At 55.7% G+C, this 17,860-nt stretch overlaps 4 protein-coding genes across 8 annotated transcripts; 2 read left to right on the forward strand and 2 right to left on the reverse strand.

The window, feature by feature from the left end:
- The first annotated feature begins 208 nt into the window (after positions 1-208).
- Positions 209-2,825, forward strand: GP1BA (glycoprotein Ib platelet subunit alpha). The gene is made up of 3 exons (XM_073004621.1): positions 209-378; positions 606-1,791; positions 2,032-2,825. The coding sequence occupies exons 1-3, from the start codon at positions 298-300 to the stop codon at positions 2,823-2,825; spliced, it is 2,061 nt and encodes a 686-aa protein (XP_072860722.1). The 5' UTR covers positions 209-297.
- A 3,079-nt stretch (positions 2,826-5,904) lies between these two features.
- On the reverse strand, positions 5,905-9,110 carry SLC25A11 (solute carrier family 25 member 11). Of its 2 annotated transcripts, none has more exons than XM_008009979.3 (8): positions 9,003-9,110; positions 7,662-7,814; positions 7,372-7,578; positions 7,105-7,195; positions 6,932-7,022; positions 6,747-6,846; positions 6,616-6,667; positions 5,905-6,490 (listed from the first exon to the last, which is right to left on the reverse strand). In XM_008009979.3, exons 2-8 carry the CDS (start codon positions 7,811-7,813, stop codon positions 6,335-6,337), a joined length of 849 nt encoding a protein of 282 aa, XP_008008170.1. In that variant the 5' UTR covers position 7,814; positions 9,003-9,110; the 3' UTR covers positions 5,905-6,334. The 2 variants fall into 2 exon arrangements, with proteins under 2 accessions (XP_008008170.1, XP_008008169.1); XM_008009978.3 differs by lacking the exon at positions 9,003-9,110 and adding an exon at positions 8,418-8,746.
- Positions 8,679-13,787, forward strand: RNF167 (ring finger protein 167). 3 transcript variants are annotated; one of them, XM_008009977.3, is made up of 10 exons: positions 8,679-8,833; positions 9,094-9,600; positions 9,684-9,764; positions 10,913-11,038; positions 11,148-11,235; positions 11,423-11,513; positions 11,743-11,848; positions 11,990-12,083; positions 13,116-13,196; positions 13,273-13,787. In XM_008009977.3, exons 2-10 carry the CDS (start codon positions 9,517-9,519, stop codon positions 13,575-13,577), a joined length of 1,056 nt encoding a protein of 351 aa, XP_008008168.1. In that variant the 5' UTR covers positions 8,679-8,833; positions 9,094-9,516; the 3' UTR covers positions 13,578-13,787. The 3 variants fall into 3 exon arrangements, with proteins under 3 accessions (XP_008008168.1, XP_037843343.1, XP_037843346.1); XM_037987415.2 differs by lacking the exon at positions 8,679-8,833 and adding an exon at positions 8,858-8,967; XM_037987418.2 differs by lacking the exon at positions 8,679-8,833 and adding an exon at positions 8,871-8,967 and having other exon boundaries at positions 9,480-9,600.
- A 420-nt stretch (positions 13,788-14,207) lies between these two features.
- On the reverse strand, positions 14,208-17,512 carry PFN1 (profilin 1). Of its 2 annotated transcripts, XM_008009980.3 has the most exons (3): positions 16,791-17,512; positions 15,198-15,390; positions 14,208-14,558 (listed from the first exon to the last, which is right to left on the reverse strand). In XM_008009980.3, the coding sequence occupies exons 1-3, from the start codon at positions 16,920-16,922 to the stop codon at positions 14,461-14,463; spliced, it is 423 nt and encodes a 140-aa protein (XP_008008171.1). In that variant the 5' UTR covers positions 16,923-17,512; the 3' UTR covers positions 14,208-14,460. The 2 variants fall into 2 exon arrangements, with proteins under 2 accessions (XP_008008171.1, XP_037843348.1); XM_037987420.2 differs by lacking the exon at positions 14,208-14,558 and having other exon boundaries at positions 14,974-15,390; positions 16,791-17,088.
- Between the last annotated feature and the right edge of the window lie 348 nt (positions 17,513-17,860).

The following is a 17,860-nucleotide window of genomic DNA, read 5'->3' on the forward strand; positions in this document are numbered from 1 at the left end:
CTCAGGTGATCCACCCATCTCAGCCTCCCAAAGCTATGGGATTACAGGTGTAAGCCACTGTGCCCGGCCCTGGAGAGGTTTTTAAAAGATGGTGGAAGGCTGTTTGGAGGAGTCCACCCCCATCTCCCCTGTGTAAAAGGAAAGCGGAAGAGAGAACCACAAAGGCGGCTTGGGGGAAAGCCATGGAGTGAGGCGATAAGGGCTTGTGTCCAAGGGATTCCTGGTCACTGGAATCCCTATCAGGCCTGCATTTCCTCCTCACCCCCATCCCCTTCCTTGCCACTGGCTTAGTCCTCCATGGGGCTAGAAGAGAGAAGGACTGAGTTGAGTGGCACCTCAGAAGACGCTGTGTGCCTTCGGAGGTCTTTCTGCCTGCCTGTAAGCCGGGGTTGGTGCTGGGGCAGGAGAGGGGTTGGAGGGAGGGGAAAGAGGGCCTGGAGCTAGTAGTTTAAGCTCTGCAGGCAAGGGTGGGAGAGGGGAGTAGGGAGGACAGGAGGTGTGAACGCTGTTTCTGGAAGCGAAGCTGCAGGGGGAAGGGGGCTGGGACCTGGGGGAATGCTTCCAGGGGCTGCAGGGGGGTCCACTCAAGGCCCCCTTGCCCACAGGTCCTCATGCCTCTCCTCCTCTTGCTGCTCCTGCTGCCAAGCCCCTTACATCCCCACCCCATCTGTGAGGTCTCCAAAGTGGCCAGCCACCTAGAAGTGAACTGTGACAAGAGGAATCTGATAGCGCTGCCTCCAGACCTGCCAAAAGACATGACAATCCTCCACTTGGGTGAGAACCTCCTGTACACCTTCTCCCTGGCATCCCTGGTGCCTTTCACTCGCCTTGCTCAGCTGTACTTAGATAAGTGCGAGCTCACCAAGCTCCAGGTCGATGGGACACTGCCAGTGCTGGGGACCCTGGATCTATCCCACAATAAGCTGCAAAGCCTGCCCTTGCTAGGGCAGTCACTGCCTGCTCTCACCATCCTGGACGTCTCCTTCAACCAGCTGACCTCGCTGCCTCTTGGTGCCCTCCATGGTCTTGGCAAACTCCAAGAGCTCTACCTGAAAGGCAATGAGCTGAAGACCCTGCCCCCAGGGCTCCTGACACCCACACCCAAGCTGGAGAAGCTCAGTCTGGCTAACAACCACTTGACCGAGCTCCCCGCCGGGCTCCTGGATGGGCTGGGGAATCTCGACACCCTTCTCCTCCAAGAGAACTCGCTGTATACGATACCAAAGGGCTTTTTTGGGTTCCACCTCCTGCCTTTTGCTTTTCTCCATGGGAACCCCTGGTTATGCAACTGTGAGATCCTCTATTTTCGTCGCTGGCTGCAGGACAATGCCGAAAATGTCTACGTGTGGAAGCAAGGTGTGGACGTCAAAGCCATGACCTCTAACGTGGCCAGTGTGCAGTGTGACAATTCAGACAAGACTCCTGTCTACAAATACCCAGGAAAGGGATGCCCCACCCTTGGTGATGAAGATGACCCAGGCCTATATGATTACTACACAGACGAGGACACTGAGGGTGATGAGGTGCGTGCCACGAGGACTGTGGTCAAGTTCTCCACCAAAGCCCACACAACTCCCTGGGGTCTATTCCACTCACGGTCTGCTGCTTCTCTAGACGGCCAGATGCCCTCCTCCTTGCATCCAACACAAGAATCCACTAAGGAGCAGACCACATTCCCACCCAGATGGACCTCAGATTTCACACTTCACATGGGATCCGCCACGTTCTCCAAAACTCCAAAATCCACTACTGAACTGACGCCAAGCCCGACCACCTCAGAGCCCATCCCAAGCCCAACTACTCCGGAGCCCACCCCAGAGCCCGCCCCAAGCCCGACCACCTGGGAGCCCACCCCAAGCCCAACCACCTGGGAGCCCACCCCAAGCCCGATCACCCCAGAGACCACCCCAAGCCCAACCACCCCAGAGCCCACCCCAAGCCCAGCCACCCCGGAGCCCACCCCAGAGCCTGCCCCAAGCCCAACCACCCCGGAGCCCACCCCAAGCCCAGCCACCCCGGAGCCCACCCCAGAGCCTGCCCCAAGCCCGACCACCCCAGAGCCTGCCCCAAGCCCAACCACCCCGGAGCCCACCCCAGAGCCTGCCCCAAGCCCGACCACCCCAGAGCCCACTCCAACTCAGACCACCCCAGAGCCCACTCCAACTCAGACCACCCCAGAGCCCACTCCAACTCAGACCACCCCAGAGCCCACCCCAAGCCCGATCACCCCAGAGCTGGCCTCAAGCCCGACCATCCCTGAGTCTGCCACAAGCCTGATCACTCCAAAAAGCATCATATTTTTGACTACCACAAAACCCGTATCACTCTTAGAATCCACCAAAAAAACCATCCTTGAATTTGATCAGCAACCAAAGCTCCGTGCGGTGCTCCAAGGGCATTTCGAGAGCTACAGAAATGACCCTTTTCTCCACCCCGACTTTTGCTGCCTCCTCCCCCTGGGCTTCTATGTCTTGGGTCTCCTCTGGCTGCTCTTTGCCTCTGTGGTCCTCATCCTGATGCTGACCTGGGTCAGGCATGTGAAACCACACGCCCTGGACTCTGGCCAAGGTGCTCCTCTGGCCACAGCCACACAAACCACACATCTGGAGCTGCAGAGGGGACGGCAAGTGACGGTGCCCCGGGCCTGGCTTCTCTTCCTTCGAGGCTCACTCCCCACTTTCCGCTCCAGCCTCTTCCTGTGGGTACGGCCTAATGGCCGTGTGGGGCCTCTAGTGGCAGGAAGGAGGCCCTCAGCTCTGAGTCAGGGTCGTGGTCAGGACCTGCTGGGCACAGTGAGCATTAGGTACTCTGGCCACAGCCTCTGAGGGTGGGAGGCTTGTGGACCTTGAGAGAGGAGCCTATGGGCTCTCCTATCGAATCTAGTTGGGGGTTGGGGGGATAAGGAACATAGAGTCATGGGGAAGGGGTCTTAATTCCTTTTTCTGTATCAGAAGCCCTCTCTTCACACCACAGGCACACAACTTCAGTCCCAGCAAAGCGGAAGGGGTAATGACATGGAGTTGGGTGGGTCACAGGACAAAGCTCCCGATGCTGCATGAGGCGCTGCCAGACCTCCCGGTGAATCATTTTGGCAGAATACAGCATGGTTCCCACGTGCATCTATGCACAGAAGAAAATCTGGAAAGTGATTTATCAGGATGTGAGCACTCATTGTGTCTGGATGTTACAAATATGGGTGGTTTTATTTTCTTTTTCCCTGTTTAGCATTTTCTAGTTTTCCACTGTTATTGTATATTATCTGTATAATAAAAAATAATTTTAGAGTTGGGAGTGATGGCTCATGCCTGTAATCCCAGCACTTTGGGAGGCCAAGGTGGGTGGATCGCCAGAGGTCGGGAATTAGAGACCAGCCTGGCAAACATGGTGAAATCCGGTCTCTACTAAAAACACAAAAATTAGCCAGGCATGGTGGTGCACACCTGTAATCCCGGCTACTCGGGAGGCTGGGGCAGGAGAATTGCTTGAACCTGGGAGGTGGAAGTTGCAGAAAGCCAAGATTGTGCCACTGAACTCCAGCCTGGGTAACAGAGTGAGGCTCCATCTAAAAAAAAAAGCCTTCTGGCCAGGTGCAGGGGCTCACACCTGTAATTCCACACTCTGAAAGGCTGAGGCGGGTGGGTTGCTTGGACCCAGGAGTTTGACGCCAGGCTTGGCAACATGGCAAAACCTGATCTCTACAAAAAATACAAAATGTCAGCCAGGTGTGGTGGTGTGTGCCTGTGGTCCCAGGTACCTGGGTGGCTGAGGAGGGAGGATCACCTGAGCCTGGGAGATGGAGGCTGCAGTGAGCCCTGACTGTGCCACTGTCCTCCAGCCTGGGTGACAGAGTGAGAGCCTGTCTCAAAACGACTTGGTTTCTTTTGGTGAAGAGTGGCTGGGGCACCTGCCATGAGAATTCACAAGGCTCCAACTGCCCCTACACTGGTCACAACGTATCCAATAGACCTTCAGTGATAGCCTGCACTTCCCCTGCCTGGGGTGCCTCCTTCTCTCCTCCAGGGCTGGCCACCCACCAGGCCACCCTAGGCATCAGATCCAGCTCAAAAATGGTCGTCTTCCTGGAGTTTAACGATAACTGCTGACACCCACCTGGCAGCAGCCTGCAGTACTAGGGGCAAAGGTGGGTGCCTGCTTTGCACCTGCAGTCTCAGAAGTGCAGCTCTCACTGCCCAGGTCAGCAGGACAGCAAGGGGTGGGCCCTGCAGCATGCACCATTTGGTGAGTGTAACTGAATAGTCTTGGGTTTCCTGCTCGCAGGCTGGGACACAGGCAAACGGAACCCCATTTTTCTCATAAATCCTGCCATTCCCTAAACACACTGGTGTGGCTTCCTCTCCTGCCTTGTCTCTAGCCCAATTCAGGGCTTGGAGCCCAGAGAATGGGACCATGGAGACCCCCATCCCCCTCCAGACGGTCCCGGAAGATCTCCCAAACCTGAAAGTCTGACTGCATCTCTCCCCAGGTGGAGGACCAACTCCTGAGCTTGGCAGTCAGGGCGTGCCACGCACTGACCCCATCTGACAGTCCAGCTTCATCTCAAGGCAGATCACAGCCTGTGCTCCAACTATAACAAGCCTATAGATCACCTGCTCCCCGACAGTGTTTTTTTTTTGTTTGTTTTTTGTTTTTTGTTTTTTTTTTGAGACGGAGTCTCGCTCTGTCGCCCAGGCTGGAGTGCAGTGGCCGGATCTCTGCTCACTGCAAGCTCCGCCTCCCGGGTTCACGCCATTCTCCTGCCTCAGCCTCCCGAGTAGCTGGGACTACAGGCGCCCACCACCTCGCCCGGCTAGTTTTTTGTATTTTTTTAGTAGAGACGGGGTTTCACCGGGTTAGCCAGGATGGTCTCGATCTCCTGACCTCGTGATCCGCCCGTCTCGGCCTCCCAAAGTGCTGGGATTACAGGCTTGAGCCACCGCGCCCGGCCTCCCCGACAGTGTTTTAATCTAGGCCTTTGCCCTCAGTCCAGCCAGGTGTGCTGTCCTTGCCCCCTCCCCAGTCAGAATAACCACTCAGTGTGCAAGTCACTTCTCCCAGGTGAGGTCAGGTGCTTTCCAGGTTACCCTGCAACACTATTGCTACACTCAGTTTCCCAACTTCTCCTGTATAATCTTTCCTTCTGGACTGGAAACTCCTTAAGGACAAGGTCTAGGCTTCAAGTGTCTCACAATAGCCACTAAGGCCCAGGACAGAGTGTACACGGAGGCAGCAGCAGGGGTGCCACGATGCTGAGCTCCACCTCTTCTGCTGATGAGGCTCTGCCAAAGGGACAGCTCCCACCTGCTGCCTGCCTGTCCCCTAGCCTGGCCAGCACTCCTCAGTTTGACCTTCCCAAGTTCTTTTATGCCCCGAAGAGGTTTTAAGGCTCCTTGAGGGCTGGCCTGGGAAACACACCTCTTCTAAAGAAATGGATAAGGTTCTCACTCTCCCCAGCCAAGGACGAAGATCAGGTCTCTGGCCAGCATCCCCCTTTCCTCAAGCTTCCAGTGCCCACCCACTTAAGCCCTGGCCCTCCACCCGCACTGCCTCCAGCCCACAATGGTCTTCCTCTCTCAGGGTCTCTTTAATTCCTCCCTCTTTAGGCTGCAGAAGCAGTCATCAGACCGAGGGGCTTTTCCTGGGGATTATGTGAAATGATCTGTGCGTCTGTGGCATTCTTGGGCAAGTGGCTGGAGGAAACACGCCGGGCCTGGGATTTGAGTTTTTCCAGCCCTGTCAGCTGCTGTGGCATGACAGATTTACACAGCATTTGCATAAAACCAGTGGCTGCTTTTTCTTTAACAATTTTTCTTAAAAACTCCAGTTCCTATTCTCCAGGGGCACCAGCTTCTTTGTCCAGTCTCCTCCCCTCTCCTAGCCACCCCCCAGACTCTCCAGATTTGGGGCTGGTGTCATCAATCCGATTTATTAAGTCCTCAGTGAGGGGGAGGAAGGGCCACATCTCCCTCTGTAGGTCCTTTGACCATCTTGATGGCTTCTGCTCCTCCCTGTCCCCTCAGTTCTGCCTTGGTTTCCCCACTGAGAAGGGGGATCTTCTGCTGTCCTGTGTGCCCTGAAACTAAAACCCAAGGGGAGGCCAGAAATCCTCAGGAAGTTTTCCAGCTCCCTGCAAGAATAGCCAGGGACAGAGAAATCACAGGATCAGGATGAGCAGGGCAAGCTGGAGCAGGGGGTAGAACAGACCAAGTCCTTTACCGCAGAAGAAGAAACCACACTGTGGAAGGGAAATAAATAGAGGGGTCCAGGGCAGCAGAGCCCAGGCCCCCAGGGCGCAGTGGCCATAGACACAGCAGGCAAGTGGGAGCCCCCGGCCGCTTCAGCCACTGAGGAAGAGACGCCTGTAGGCCTTGTTCATCTGCTCCAAGAAGATGAAGGTGAGGACGGTGTGGGGACCCAGGCGGGCATAGTACGGTGTGAAGCCCTTCCACAGGCTGAAGAAGCCCTCGTAGCGGACAACCTTGAACAGGACATCCTAGACACAAACAAGCAGGGTGCTGGGGCTAGGACTCTAGGGCCCCATCCCCCTTACCCAGCTGCCTTCACACCTTTCTCAGGGGATCCGACACCCCACCCAGGCTCCCAGAATGGCTTCCTCACCAGTCCGTTCTTGTATTCCGGCTTCCCATCAATCATCCGCATGTTCTGGATTCTGAAGGGGAGGAGGCAGGGGCATGAGAGACCAAAAGGACACCTTCCCACCCACCTCCAGGACCAGACTGCACACTCACCGGGTCTTGGCAATATCCACAGGCATGGAGGCAGCAGTGGTGACAAGACCGCTTATCATGCTGGCGCAGAAGTGGCACAAGATGTTGTCAGAGAAGTAGCCTGGGGGAGGTGAGGCGGGGGTGGCAGTCAGCTCAGAGGTGGCTCAGGCCAGGCGGGGAGCTAAGGGCCCAGCTCTGGGTCTCACCTGAGTCCAGCAAGAACTGCTTGGATTGGGAGTAGGAGGCCAGCTGGGCAGCATTGACGACGACGGCCCGAGCCATGGTAGGGATGCAGCCCTGGAGGGAGGGGAGCGGGCAAGAGTCAGAAACCCCTAAAACCGGACTTCACAGCCCCCAAGTCTCCAGCCCCTCCACTCACCCGCCACAGGGTGAGGACTCCCTCTTCCCGGGTGATCCGAATCAGGGCATTAAACACATTTTTGTAGCCACGGCGCTGGTCAGCTGGAAGCCTGATGGGAAGGCAGGAAGAGGTCAAGATAAGGATAGCCCACAGGGGCCCACAGATGCAAAGAAAGGAAGGCCAGAACAGGTAAACGCTCTGCTCTAGATCTGGGATAGAAAAGTGGTCCTTTCATTCTAGATTCCAGGGAATGGGGCTGGGGTGAGGCTCAGACTTGGAACTCACCGGCCATCCGCAGTCATGCGGATAAGAGCCACTTCGGCTGGTGTTCCCACAAAGGCACCAGTGGCACCTGCGGTCATGCCAATCAGAGCCTTCAGCAGAAAGCCAGGGGGAGTACCATCAGCCCCAGTCAGGCGCTCAAACAGCACGGTATAGATGCCAAGGCGGGTAGTGGTGTAGGTGGCCTGGCGCAGCAGGCCAGCCGACAGCCTGAGGAGCAGAGGGGTCAGCATATCAGGCCAAGGTCTGGAGCTACCAACCCACAGCCTCCCTCCATCCTGAGGCCCCAATACCCGGTGTAAATGCCCCTCAGGCCTTCTGCCTTCAGGATACTGGTGAGGGCATGGAAGCTGGTTTTGTACTCTCGAGTCTTGGCCCCTTCCCCGCTCAGCTGCATCCGGTTCTTCACCAGGTCCAGGGGCTGGACAAAAACTGTAGCTCCCATCCTGGGGGAAGACAGAGGTGGAGTGAAGGGCCAGGCATTCCAGATCTACTAGTGCCCACTGGAGCCTGGCAGCAAGAGGTTACAAAGGTCAGGGCCTGCCATGCGATTCAAGAATCAGTATGCTGGTGAACATGTGTATAAGAGTCTATATGTACACCGAGTGCAACGGGTCTGAAAAGTCTAGTTGTCCAGTCGGGGCCATGCAATGAAAGTGCTCCAAGCAGCTTCATGACAGTCAAGCAGTGACCTGGGGCTGCACGCAGTCCGACACAGGGAGGGGACGAAGGGGCATCCAAGATTTAGGACTCCAGGTAGTCATCCAGGAGCCATTTAATGGCCTGGAACCCCCTGTAGCCCGGCCAAGCATAGCAATGCGCTGGGAAACTCAGGTGGCCCGGCGGGGGTTGTGCAACGACCCCGCATGCAGTCCAGAAGGGGCCTTGCAATGGGGCCCTAGCAGCCCATTGGGGAACTCGTAATACGCTGGAGATCACGCTGACCCCGTGCCGGCACAGTTCACTGCAACAGACCCAGAGATGAACCGGGCCCGGTTCCTTGCACCCGTCCCTTCCTCCTCTTTTCCATCCCTGGGGCCTGAGCTTACCCGGCCAGGCCCCCAAACAGGAACTTGACGGACTTAGGGGAGGTACGGGGCTTCCCGTCCATCCCGCCGGCCCCGGCACTCGCCGTCGCCGCCATCGCCACTCAATGGCCCTCGGCTCCGGGTCCCGTGCGCGCGCGGCCCCGCTCGCGCCCAAGGTGACACCGCGCGCGCAATAGGGCGAGGGCGCGCGCACGCCCCTCCGGCTCTCAGGTCCGGCACCCGCTGGAAGCCAGCACGGGCGCAGGCGCGCAGCGCAAAGGCGGCCGGGAGTAAGGCGGAGCTGAAGGAGGAGCTTGAGGGAAGCATGCGAGAAAGAGTGTAACTGATTTAGGAAACCAGAGGAAAGGCGCAGTTTTCACCAAATTGGAATCGCGGGAAAATAGAGATGAGTTTGTCTCAAGGTCTCGCGAGATCGAGTGAGTACGGCTCACTAGAGTAGGAGAGCTCTCGCGATAGACACACCAAGCGTTCAGCAGCGAGGGGACGGGGGAGGTGGTGAGCACTCTCGCGAGATTTGAAGGAGCGGTGGCGGCGGCCAGCGGGAGGAAAGGTTTGTAAACTAGGCGGCTCCAGGTTTCCGGGCACCTTTGTTAGGTCGTCTTCTGGGCCACCAGTGCTCCTTCCATCTCCACAGGCACTCCCTCCATCGCTGACCTTTTTTTAACCGGCCTTTTAGGACCGAAAGTTCTTCATCTCAAGCATCAAATGCTGAAAGCGGCCTGACTTTCTCTACCGGAAGCCCTTTTCCAGAGGCTGGGAACACGGCCCACCTGGCAGGAAGTCCCACCTCCTTGAGCTCCGCCACCCTTCCCGAAGTTTTTCTGTCACCTGTGTTAGGCTCCGTCCCCTTTCCCCGTTTTGTCCCCGTACCAGAAAAGGATACATTTAGTGCCTCTCACCCAGCTCCACTAAACGGGTTGGATATCTCATTCTTTGAGTCGGGGTTCCTTCCCCGGCGCCTCCATGTAGCTGGGAAGTGGGACCTGGGGGTGGTTGGACCCCTGGGATCCTAAAGGAGGGGCAGGGAGGGCGCAGAACTCCGCTTCTGCTCCTTGCTACCAGGACGAGCGGCCTCCTCAGCCTCTTTCCTCCCGCTGCCATGCACCCTGCAGCCTTCCCGCTTCCTGTGGTTGTGGCCGCTGTGCTGTGGGGAGCGGCCCCCATCCGGGGGCTCATTCGAGCGGTGAGTCCGAGGGACGGAGGAGGCAAGGGCGCTGAAGGGAAGGGTTGCAGGCTGAAGGGGAACATTGCCTTTTTTGTCCGCAGACCTCGGACCACAATGCCAGCATGGACTTTGCAGACCTCCCAGCTCTGTTTGGGGCTACCTTGAGCCAAGAGGGACTCCAGGTGATTTTCTTTCTTTCTTTTCTTTCTTCCTCTCCTTCCCCCCCTTTCCTTCCTTTTCTGTCTTTTTTCTTTTTTTAGTATTTAGCAAGATCTTCCATCCTGGGCTGGGGTTGGGGAGGTTTGTCCTGGGTGAAACTGGAGGTAGGAAAATCAAGTTAGGAACTGAGCACGTATAGTGTAGAATCCAGAATCCAGAGGGAGAAGACAAAAGTGTCCACCCCTGGAACTCCGAGGTTATCAGGGAGACTGAAAGTGGACAGAGACGGAAGGTAGGATCAACGGTCCTTATCAAGAGGGTCTCAGAAGTTATTGCTTGTATGACCTTGGGCAAGTTAATTTCTCTTTGAGCCTTAGTTTGTTTTACTGTAAAATGGGATATTATAAGTTTTCCTAGGGTTATTGTGAAGATTAAATTAGATACGCAATTTTTGTAGTACTTCATCCCAAAGACTGCCACATAGCAAGAACTCAGTTGGACCGTAGTAGCAGTCGAGTTGTTTGTGAGATGGGTAATAAGAAAATTGAAGAGGCCGGGCGCGGTGACTCACATCTGTAATCCCAGTTCAAGACCAGCCTGGCCAACATGGTGAAACCCTATCTCTACTAAAATTACAAAAATTAGCTGGGCATGATGGTGCATGACTGTGGTCCCAACTACTTGGGAGACTGAGGCAGGAGAATCACCTGAACCCGGGAGGTGGAGGTCGCAGTGAGTCGAGATCGCACCACTGCACTCCAGCCTGGGTGGCAGAACGAGACTCCATCTCAAAAAAAGAAGAAAAAGAAAATTGAAGGGAGGGGAGTGTGTTCTGTGTGAGTAAGTGTTGGAGAGGAAACTGTGAAACAGAACTTGAGGGTCGGAACATTAGAAGACAAAGTAATTGCATTAGCTTGCGGTTTAGAGTACAGATTAGCCCATCTGGGACAGCGAGAGGGATGATGGGAGAGTTTGGTGAAGGGATGTTTTATGTCATTACCTTTTCAAGAGGCTAAGAGAAAGTTGTGAGGTTGCGATGCTCAGACCCCAGGAAGGAGAAGGAAGTGAGGATAGAGGATGTGCAGCATGTGGGCTGGTGTGTTTGGTGGCCCTTGTAGAGAGTGAAACCTAGGGAGGAGAAATCTCACTGTTGTTTGCTTCCATCCTTCAGGGGTTCCTTGTGGAGGCTCACCCAGACAATGCCTGCAGCCCCATTGCCCCACCACCCCCAGCCCCGGTCAATGGGTCAGTCTTCATTGCGCTGCTTCGAAGATTCGACTGCAACTTTGACCTCAAGGTTGCTGAATGTGGAGTGGGAACTGGGCAGCTGAGGGTAAAAAAAGGCACCAGGAATGAAGACAAGTCAGGCCTATGATGGCTCCTTGTCCTCTGCCTTGTCTCCCTAGGTCCTAAATGCCCAGAAGGCTGGATATGGTGCCGCTGTAGTACACAATGTGAATTCCAATGAACTTCTGAACATGGTGTGGAACAGTGGTAAGGCTGGGGGAATCTATACAGCTGGGCTTTTCAGTAGGACCCAGAGATGGTGGGAAGGCTGAAGGCTTCAGGAAAAGAAGCCAATCCTTTAGGTGGGCTGGGGCGAAAGTGCCAGATGCCAGGGTTCCCAAAGGATTTCAGTAGAAGGTTGTGAGTCCCCAGAGTAACACCTTGATCCCTGCAGAGGAAATCCAGCAGCAGATCTGGATCCCATCTGTATTTATTGGGGAGAGAAGCTCCGAGTACCTGCGTGCCCTCTTTGTCTACGAAAAGGGGTAGGACATATGCCTCCTTCCCATTCTTCAGCAAGCAGTTCCATGCCAACCTGGAGCCCAGGCCTCATTACCCGAACCATTCAGCCTCCTGTCCTTCCTTCCCTGCCTCTTTGACTTTCTTCCCATTCCCATCCCCACCTATGGGCTTCGTCCAGAGCCAGTTGCTTTGTCCCTCTGTTTTTCTCCCTTTGCCTTTCTTGCCCTGCTGAGACTGGTCGTCCTTTCCCAGGGCTCGGGTGCTTCTGGTTCCAGACAATACCTTCCCCTTGGGCTATTACCTCATCCCTTTCACAGGGATTGTGGGACTGCTGGTTTTGGCCATGGGAGCAGTAATGGTGAGTAGCTGAGGGAACATGATGGGAAGCACTGAGGCCTATGAGGCCAGACTGGATCTGGCGTTGGGAGATGGGAGTGGCTTGTCTTAGATTGTCTAGTTTTATTCCTAAGCCTTGTCCATCCACCCCCTCTTCCACCAGATAGTTCGTTGTATCCAGCACCGGAAACGGCTCCAGCGGAATCGACTTACCAAAGAGCAACTGAAACAGATTCCTACACATGACTATCAGAAGGGTGAGGGGTTAGGGGAGAAGAGGGCTTTTCCCACCGTTTACCTGGTTCTGAAGGACTTTGAGCCCAGAAGATAGGGTATACAAAGATGGCAGTGGCTGGGCACAGTGGCTCACGTAATCCCAAGTGCCTGTAATCCCAGCACTTTGGAAGGCCGAGGTGGGTAGGTCGCTTGAGCCCAGGAGTTTGAGACCAGCCTGGGCAACATGATGAAACAAAAAAATCCCACCACTTTGGGAGGCTGAGGCAAGTGGATCCCTGGACCCCAGGAGTTCCAGGCCAGCCTGGGCAACGTGGTGAGACCCCATCTCTATAAAAAATAACAAAAATTAGCTGAGCATGGTGTTGTGCGCTTGTAGTCCCAGCTACTTGGGAGACTGAGAAAGGAGAATCACTTGAACCAGGAAGGCGGAGGTTGTAGGGGGCTGAGATTGCACCACTGTGCTCCAGCCTGGGCGACAGAGGGAGCCCCTTTCTCAAAAAAATAAAAGTAATAAAGATGGCAGTAAGAAGTTTTCAGCTTCAGATGCTGTCTTGTCTTGTTTTTACCCATAAATACAGTGAAGACGGGAGAGATGCAAAGCAAAGATGATTAAGTGAAATAATTGTGCCAAACAATAGAGGGATAGACTTTGCTTATGGGGGATGTGGAGAGAGCAGAAAAATGGGAGGAATGGGGAGGATTCAGTTAGAGAAGGAAGAAAGTGGTACTGTGGGGCTGGGGCTTTAGGCCCTGGGGCCTCCAATGCCCGTATAAGGCTATGGCAGAAGCCCTGCCCATTTCCGTCCCTTCCACTCCCTATCTCCACCCTCACACCTCCCCAAAAACCACTTCCCTTCTTACCTCTGCTTCTCTTTGCTTGTCCCTTTTAGCCCTAAATTCTTCCATGTTCTGCCCTGACCTTATCCTGCCTACCTGTCTTAGCTCTTCCACTGGCTTTGTAGGTGAGGGAAAATTTTCGCAAGGCTTTAAAAGCCTTAGCCCTGGATCATGGTGGCTCAGTGAAGGACTAGATTATTTTCTTTCTGTCCCAGGAGACCAGTATGATGTCTGTGCCATCTGCCTGGATGAATATGAGGATGGAGACAAGCTGCGGGTACTCCCCTGTGCTCATGGTGAGGCCCTCACTGCCTGCCCATGCCCCTCTGCCACTGGCAGCCACCAGGTGCTTCACCTTGTTCCTCTCTGCAGCCTACCACAGCCGCTGCGTGGACCCCTGGCTCACTCAGACCCGGAAGACCTGCCCCATTTGCAAGCAGCCTGTTCATCGTGGTCCTGGGGACGAAGAGCAAGAGGAAGAAGCTCAGGGGCAAGAGGAGGGTGATGAAGAAGGGGAGCCAAGGGACCACCCTGCTTCAGAAAGGACCCCACTTTTGGGTTCTAGCCCCACTCTTCCCACCTCATTTGGTTCCCTAGCCCCAGCTCCCCTTGTTTTTCCTGGGCCTTCAACAGATCCTCCACCCACTCCTCCCTGTTCCCCTGTATTCCTGGCCTAATAACCCTCTACAGGTACACTTCTGGTGACCTATTTGCACAGACCGTCTTCTTCCCTCCAGTCTTCTAAGTTGAGGGATAGGGGACATTCCATCCTAAGCTGCTCCCTTACCCACACCTATCCTTTTGAGGGGCATTGGGGTGGGGCTGGGGCAAGCAAAGGGACTGGGTCTTCACTTCTTGGGCTAATAAAATTGTTTTTTGTGGACTAAGGAAGGGTGAGATCATTTTTAGGTGAACTTAACCCTTTGGGGGAATCACCCCTTTAGCCATAAGGACCAAGAGAATGCTGAGACACTAACCTATAGTCATGGGGACAGCCCCAGCAAGCATTTGCTATGACTCAGGGGGAGCCCCACCCACAAGGATGACTCAACTAGCCCTGCCTTGCCTGCAGGCCTGCACCCATTCTCTGGTCCAGATGGCTCCATTCCATTATCCACCAATTTAACCAGCACACTGAGGACTTAGGCCTGGAAATGCCACTGTGGAGGGGCAGGGCCACCTGGCCAGAAGCTCAAATTCCTGCACCTTGTAGTGCCTCAACCTTCCTGCTCCCAAGCCATGATAAAGGAGGCAAGTCACACTACCTGTCCCCCATTCTGACACCCAAGCTCAAATCACACAGCACCTTGTTAGAATCTTTTTTATTCAGAAAAAAAAAAACAAAACCCAAAAAACAAAAAAGTTTTCCAACTACACACAGGAGGGGTATGGGTAGGGGGAGGTGTCTGTCCATCCAGCCCTGGTCCCCAGCCCATGTGGTTTTGGCAGCAATAAGGGGTATGGGGTAATGGCCGAAAAAATAAAATGGTGTATGTGTGTATGGGGGAGGAAAGGGGTGCAAAGCTGTGGGGAGCGGTGAAGGGGAAGGGACAGACGAGGTCAGTACTGGGAGCGCCGAAGGTGGGAGGCCATTTCATAACATTTCTTGTTGATCAAACCACCGTGGACACCTTCTTTGCCCATCAGCAGGACTAGCGCTGGAGGAGGAGGAAAGAGAAAGGAGGCTAGGACCCAGGTGTCACAATTCCACCCCTGCCAGCTGTTCAGCAGCTGTCCAGCCCTGGGGGCTGTAACCCAACCTCATCTCTCCCAACCCCCCCCCAACACACACACACACAGGCAGGCTGTCAGTCACCCTGAAACAATAAGGCTTTTCAAAAGAGGAAAATCAAGCTTAAATGCTGGAGAGGAACAGACTAAAAACTTAGGGGTCAAAGGCTCATAGACTGTTGACTCATGTTCAGGCTAGAAAGGGCTGTGGATGAGCATGCCACCTCCAGGTTCTAACAAAAGAGCTCAAACGATTAACTAAATGATGATTCAGGACCCCAACAATCTACCTATACTCCTAGAAAACAGTTTCTAATCCGAGCTCAAGGCAGGAAGTAACTTAAGAGGTAATGCAGTTCAACAACTTCGAATTACAAGATGAGGAACTGAGACGGAAATGGAGGGACTATCCCATGTTCCATCCAGCATCCAGCAGACAAGGGGCAGAATACTGGTCTGACTCCCTTCATGCTGGGGAATCACACAAGAAAGCACCCTCAAGATTACCAGAAGGCGGTACATGAGAGATCTTGGCGCTAGAGGAAGGATAAGACTCAGGAACTCACTCTTGTCAGTCTTGGTGACAGTGACATTGAAGGTGGGGGCCCCACCGGTGCTCTTGGTACGAAGATCCATGCTAAACTCCCCATCCTGCAGCAGTGAGTCCCGGATCACCGAACATTTCTGGCCCCCAAGTGTCAGCCCATTGACGTAAAAACTTGACCGGTCTTTGCCAACCAGGACACCCACCTCAGCTGGCTGGAAGAGGAACCAAGCGCCCATCAAGTTAGTCAGTGCACCAAGATTCCCACCTTGTTCTCCAAAGACCCACCCCGCGAAGTTATATACTCAGTACCCATCAATGAACTGTGAGAAACCCTGAGGACTGTGGAACGTTAGTGCAGAAAACGATCATGATTCTCAAACTTAGAATATGGGACCAGGGAGGAAGGGATGACATACTCCTCTAGAGATTTAGATCTCAGTGTTAATGGGGGAAAGTAAACCCAGGAAATAAAGGGAATCAGTGAGAAAAGTGAGGAGTCTTTGGATGCTCAGAACTCTCCTTCAGGAAAAGCAGAAGCGGAGAGGGGAAGGGAGGGGGGCGGGCGAGGCAAGAGAAGCAACTTTGCCCTTATTTGGTCAAAGGTTCTGCAGGAGCTCTTAGGGCCCGGACGCCTGGGTCTCCAAGTAACCTAGTTTAGCTCCAGGTATGTTTGCCCTGACAAGAGGAAGCAGACCCCTGGGGGCTTTCCGGGAAAGTTGGAAAACTTTTGAAGGTGGACGGGGGCTAGACCCGGCAGGCCAGCTCTCGGGTCTAGGTACCCCAGGAACCTTTTCCCCCCTCCCCCTTTCACCCCAAGCCCCCACATCCGGTCCCCTCCCGCCCGGAAACCCCCTTCCCCCCCTTTCGAACTTCCGCTCCCCCTCCCCACTTCCGGGCAGTGCGGACAGGGAGATGGTGGTGGGAGCAGCAGTAGTCAACCCATATTCTTTCGCATATGCTGTCTCAGAACTTCTCACAAAGTTCCCCTGCTCCAGGCCCCGCCGGATGGCGGGAAGGGAGGGCGAGGGGACTTCCGGGATTGGCCTCGCAGGAATGTTGAGTCCAACGTGCTGAGCTGGGGGGGCGTGTGGTGGCCTCGCCCTCTCTAACGGAGTTGGGAGGGGCCGGGAGTCCACAGAGGGTGGGCAAGGGACCAATACCACGCGCCTGGGGCTCCCTCCCGCACCAGGGGAAACAATGGTAGAGGGGCGCGAGCTGGCGGCCGGACGGGGAGCTGGGGGTTCGAGGGTCCCTGGGTCCCCTCTCAATCTCAATCCCCAATTAAAATTGAGGCGCGTCCCCACCCCGCCCTGGGAGAGGCGGAAGTGGGCCGCCGCACCAGGCGTCGCGCCCCTCCCCGCCCTGTGCCCCGGATGTAACGCCCCGTCGCGGAAAGCGGGGTAGCGGGCGGGATGGGCGCCGCCGCCTGGGGCATAGGACTTAGGAGCAACCGAGGGACCCGCTCACGTGCAGCCGCCGTTCGCGCCGCTTCCAGGGCAAGCACCCAGTCAGGGCCTCTCGCTGCGCGCTCTAGACCGCGCCCGCCCCCACCCAAGTCCCTCCCTCAGGGTCCAAGCCCGACCAGTGCCCCGGACCGCAGGCCTCGCAGTACCGTGATGTTGACGAAGGTTTTCCCGGGGACGGCGGCCCAGACGGAGGGCGAGTCCTTGTAACCCACGATGGCCGCGTCCTGACAGGTCCCGTCCGCCATGAGGTTGTCGATGTAGGCGTTCCACCCGGCCATGGCGCTGCTACTGGGGCTGCTCTCGGCGCTGCTGCTGGGGCCGCGGGCTGGGCTCGAGCTGCCTCGGCTGGCGGGCGGGGGGAGGCGGAGAGCTCGAGACACGCGCTGCCGTCCGGACCGCGGCTCTGCTCGCTGTGCAGCAGCCCTCGCACCGCCACTTCCTGCTCCTCCCCCCCGCCCCGCTAGATTTTTATTTGCAAAGGACGGTAGGGGCGGGGCCTACTCCCCATTCCCTTCCTCCCCCACTCGCCAGCCCAGACACCGAACTTTGCAAATGCAATTTTAAAAATCCCTCCCCCTATTGCAAAATTTGCAGAGTTCGATGGAAAGCAATGTAGAAAGATAGGGGGTGGCGGGAGAGAGGTGAAGGGTAGGGTTTGCTCCAATTTGCATTGAATATAAACCAGACTTTGCTATCGGGGCAGGGAGTGAGCCAGAAGGAAGGAAGGGAAGAGAAAGGAGGAAGAATTAGCAAGCCGCAAATTTAGCAAATTAAGGAGAGTTCGGGGAGTCCAGGGTTAAACGGGATGACTCCTCCTTTCCCCACCTCCGCCGAAGGGAAGGACCGGCGGGCGGCGGCGCGTGTGCCCGCGCCTGCGCCTGCGCCAGGGCCGGGAGGGAGAGCGCATGGGGCGGTCCGGGCCGGAGCCGGCTGCACGGGAGCGCGCCCGGCCCGACCCATGTGGACCCTCCGGGAAAGGAAGGCGGGCTGGGGACGTGTCTCCCGCCTGGCGGAAAGGGCGGGGGCGAAGCCGTGCACGCTGCCGCCTCACCACCCTTGATTTTACTTATTCAATAGGAAAGCAAAGGGAGTTTGGCCAAATACCCTAGTCGCTCTCATAGCTGAAGGCACCCACCGGGGCCACTTCTGCCCCCAGCGTCTTCCCGGGTAGTGCAGGTTAGGTTCACCAGGGCCCATTCTCAGTCCAGAGGATTGT

This window comes from Chlorocebus sabaeus, chromosome 16 (genome assembly GCF_047675955.1).
Source record: "Chlorocebus sabaeus isolate Y175 chromosome 16, mChlSab1.0.hap1, whole genome shotgun sequence".
In the NCBI taxonomy this organism is placed as follows: domain Eukaryota; kingdom Metazoa; phylum Chordata; class Mammalia; order Primates; family Cercopithecidae; genus Chlorocebus; species Chlorocebus sabaeus.

What these genes read in the sequence shown, in the direction of transcription:
- GP1BA (XM_073004621.1), top strand. Translation starts at nt 298, where the DNA reads ATGGGGCTAGAAGAGAGAAGGACTGAGTTGAGTGGCACCTCAGAAGAC. An exon ending in GGAGGTCTTTCTGCCTGCCT is followed by an intron (nt 379 to 605) that starts GTAAGCCGGGGT and finishes CCTTGCCCACAG; the next exon opens with GTCCTCATGCCTCTCCTCCT. An exon ending in CACCTCAGAGCCCATCCCAA is followed by an intron (nt 1,792 to 2,031) that starts GCCCAACTACTC and finishes AGCCCACCCCAG; the next exon opens with AGCCTGCCCCAAGCCCGACC.
- SLC25A11 (XM_008009978.3), bottom strand. Translation starts at nt 8,512, where the DNA reads ATGGCGGCGACGGCGAGTGCCGGGGCCGGCGGGATGGACGGGAAGCCC. An exon ending in CTGTTTGGGGGCCTGGCCGG is followed by an intron (nt 7,815 to 8,417) that starts GTAAGCTCAGGC and finishes GTCTTCCCCCAG; the next exon opens with GATGGGAGCTACAGTTTTTG. An exon ending in GTGGATATTGCCAAGACCCG is followed by an intron (nt 6,668 to 6,746) that starts GTGAGTGTGCAG and finishes CCTCCCCTTCAG; the next exon opens with AATCCAGAACATGCGGATGA.
- PFN1 (XM_037987420.2), bottom strand. Translation starts at nt 16,922, where the DNA reads ATGGCCGGGTGGAACGCCTACATCGACAACCTCATGGCGGACGGGACC. An exon ending in AAACCTTCGTCAACATCACG is followed by an intron (nt 15,391 to 16,790) that starts GTACTGCGAGGC and finishes TTCCTCTTCCAG; the next exon opens with CCAGCTGAGGTGGGTGTCCT.
- RNF167 (XM_008009977.3), top strand. Translation starts at nt 9,517, where the DNA reads ATGCACCCTGCAGCCTTCCCGCTTCCTGTGGTTGTGGCCGCTGTGCTG. An exon ending in TGAGCCAAGAGGGACTCCAG is followed by an intron (nt 9,765 to 10,912) that starts GTGATTTTCTTT and finishes TCCATCCTTCAG; the next exon opens with GGGTTCCTTGTGGAGGCTCA. An exon ending in GGTACTCCCCTGTGCTCATG is followed by an intron (nt 13,197 to 13,272) that starts GTGAGGCCCTCA and finishes TCCTCTCTGCAG; the next exon opens with CCTACCACAGCCGCTGCGTG.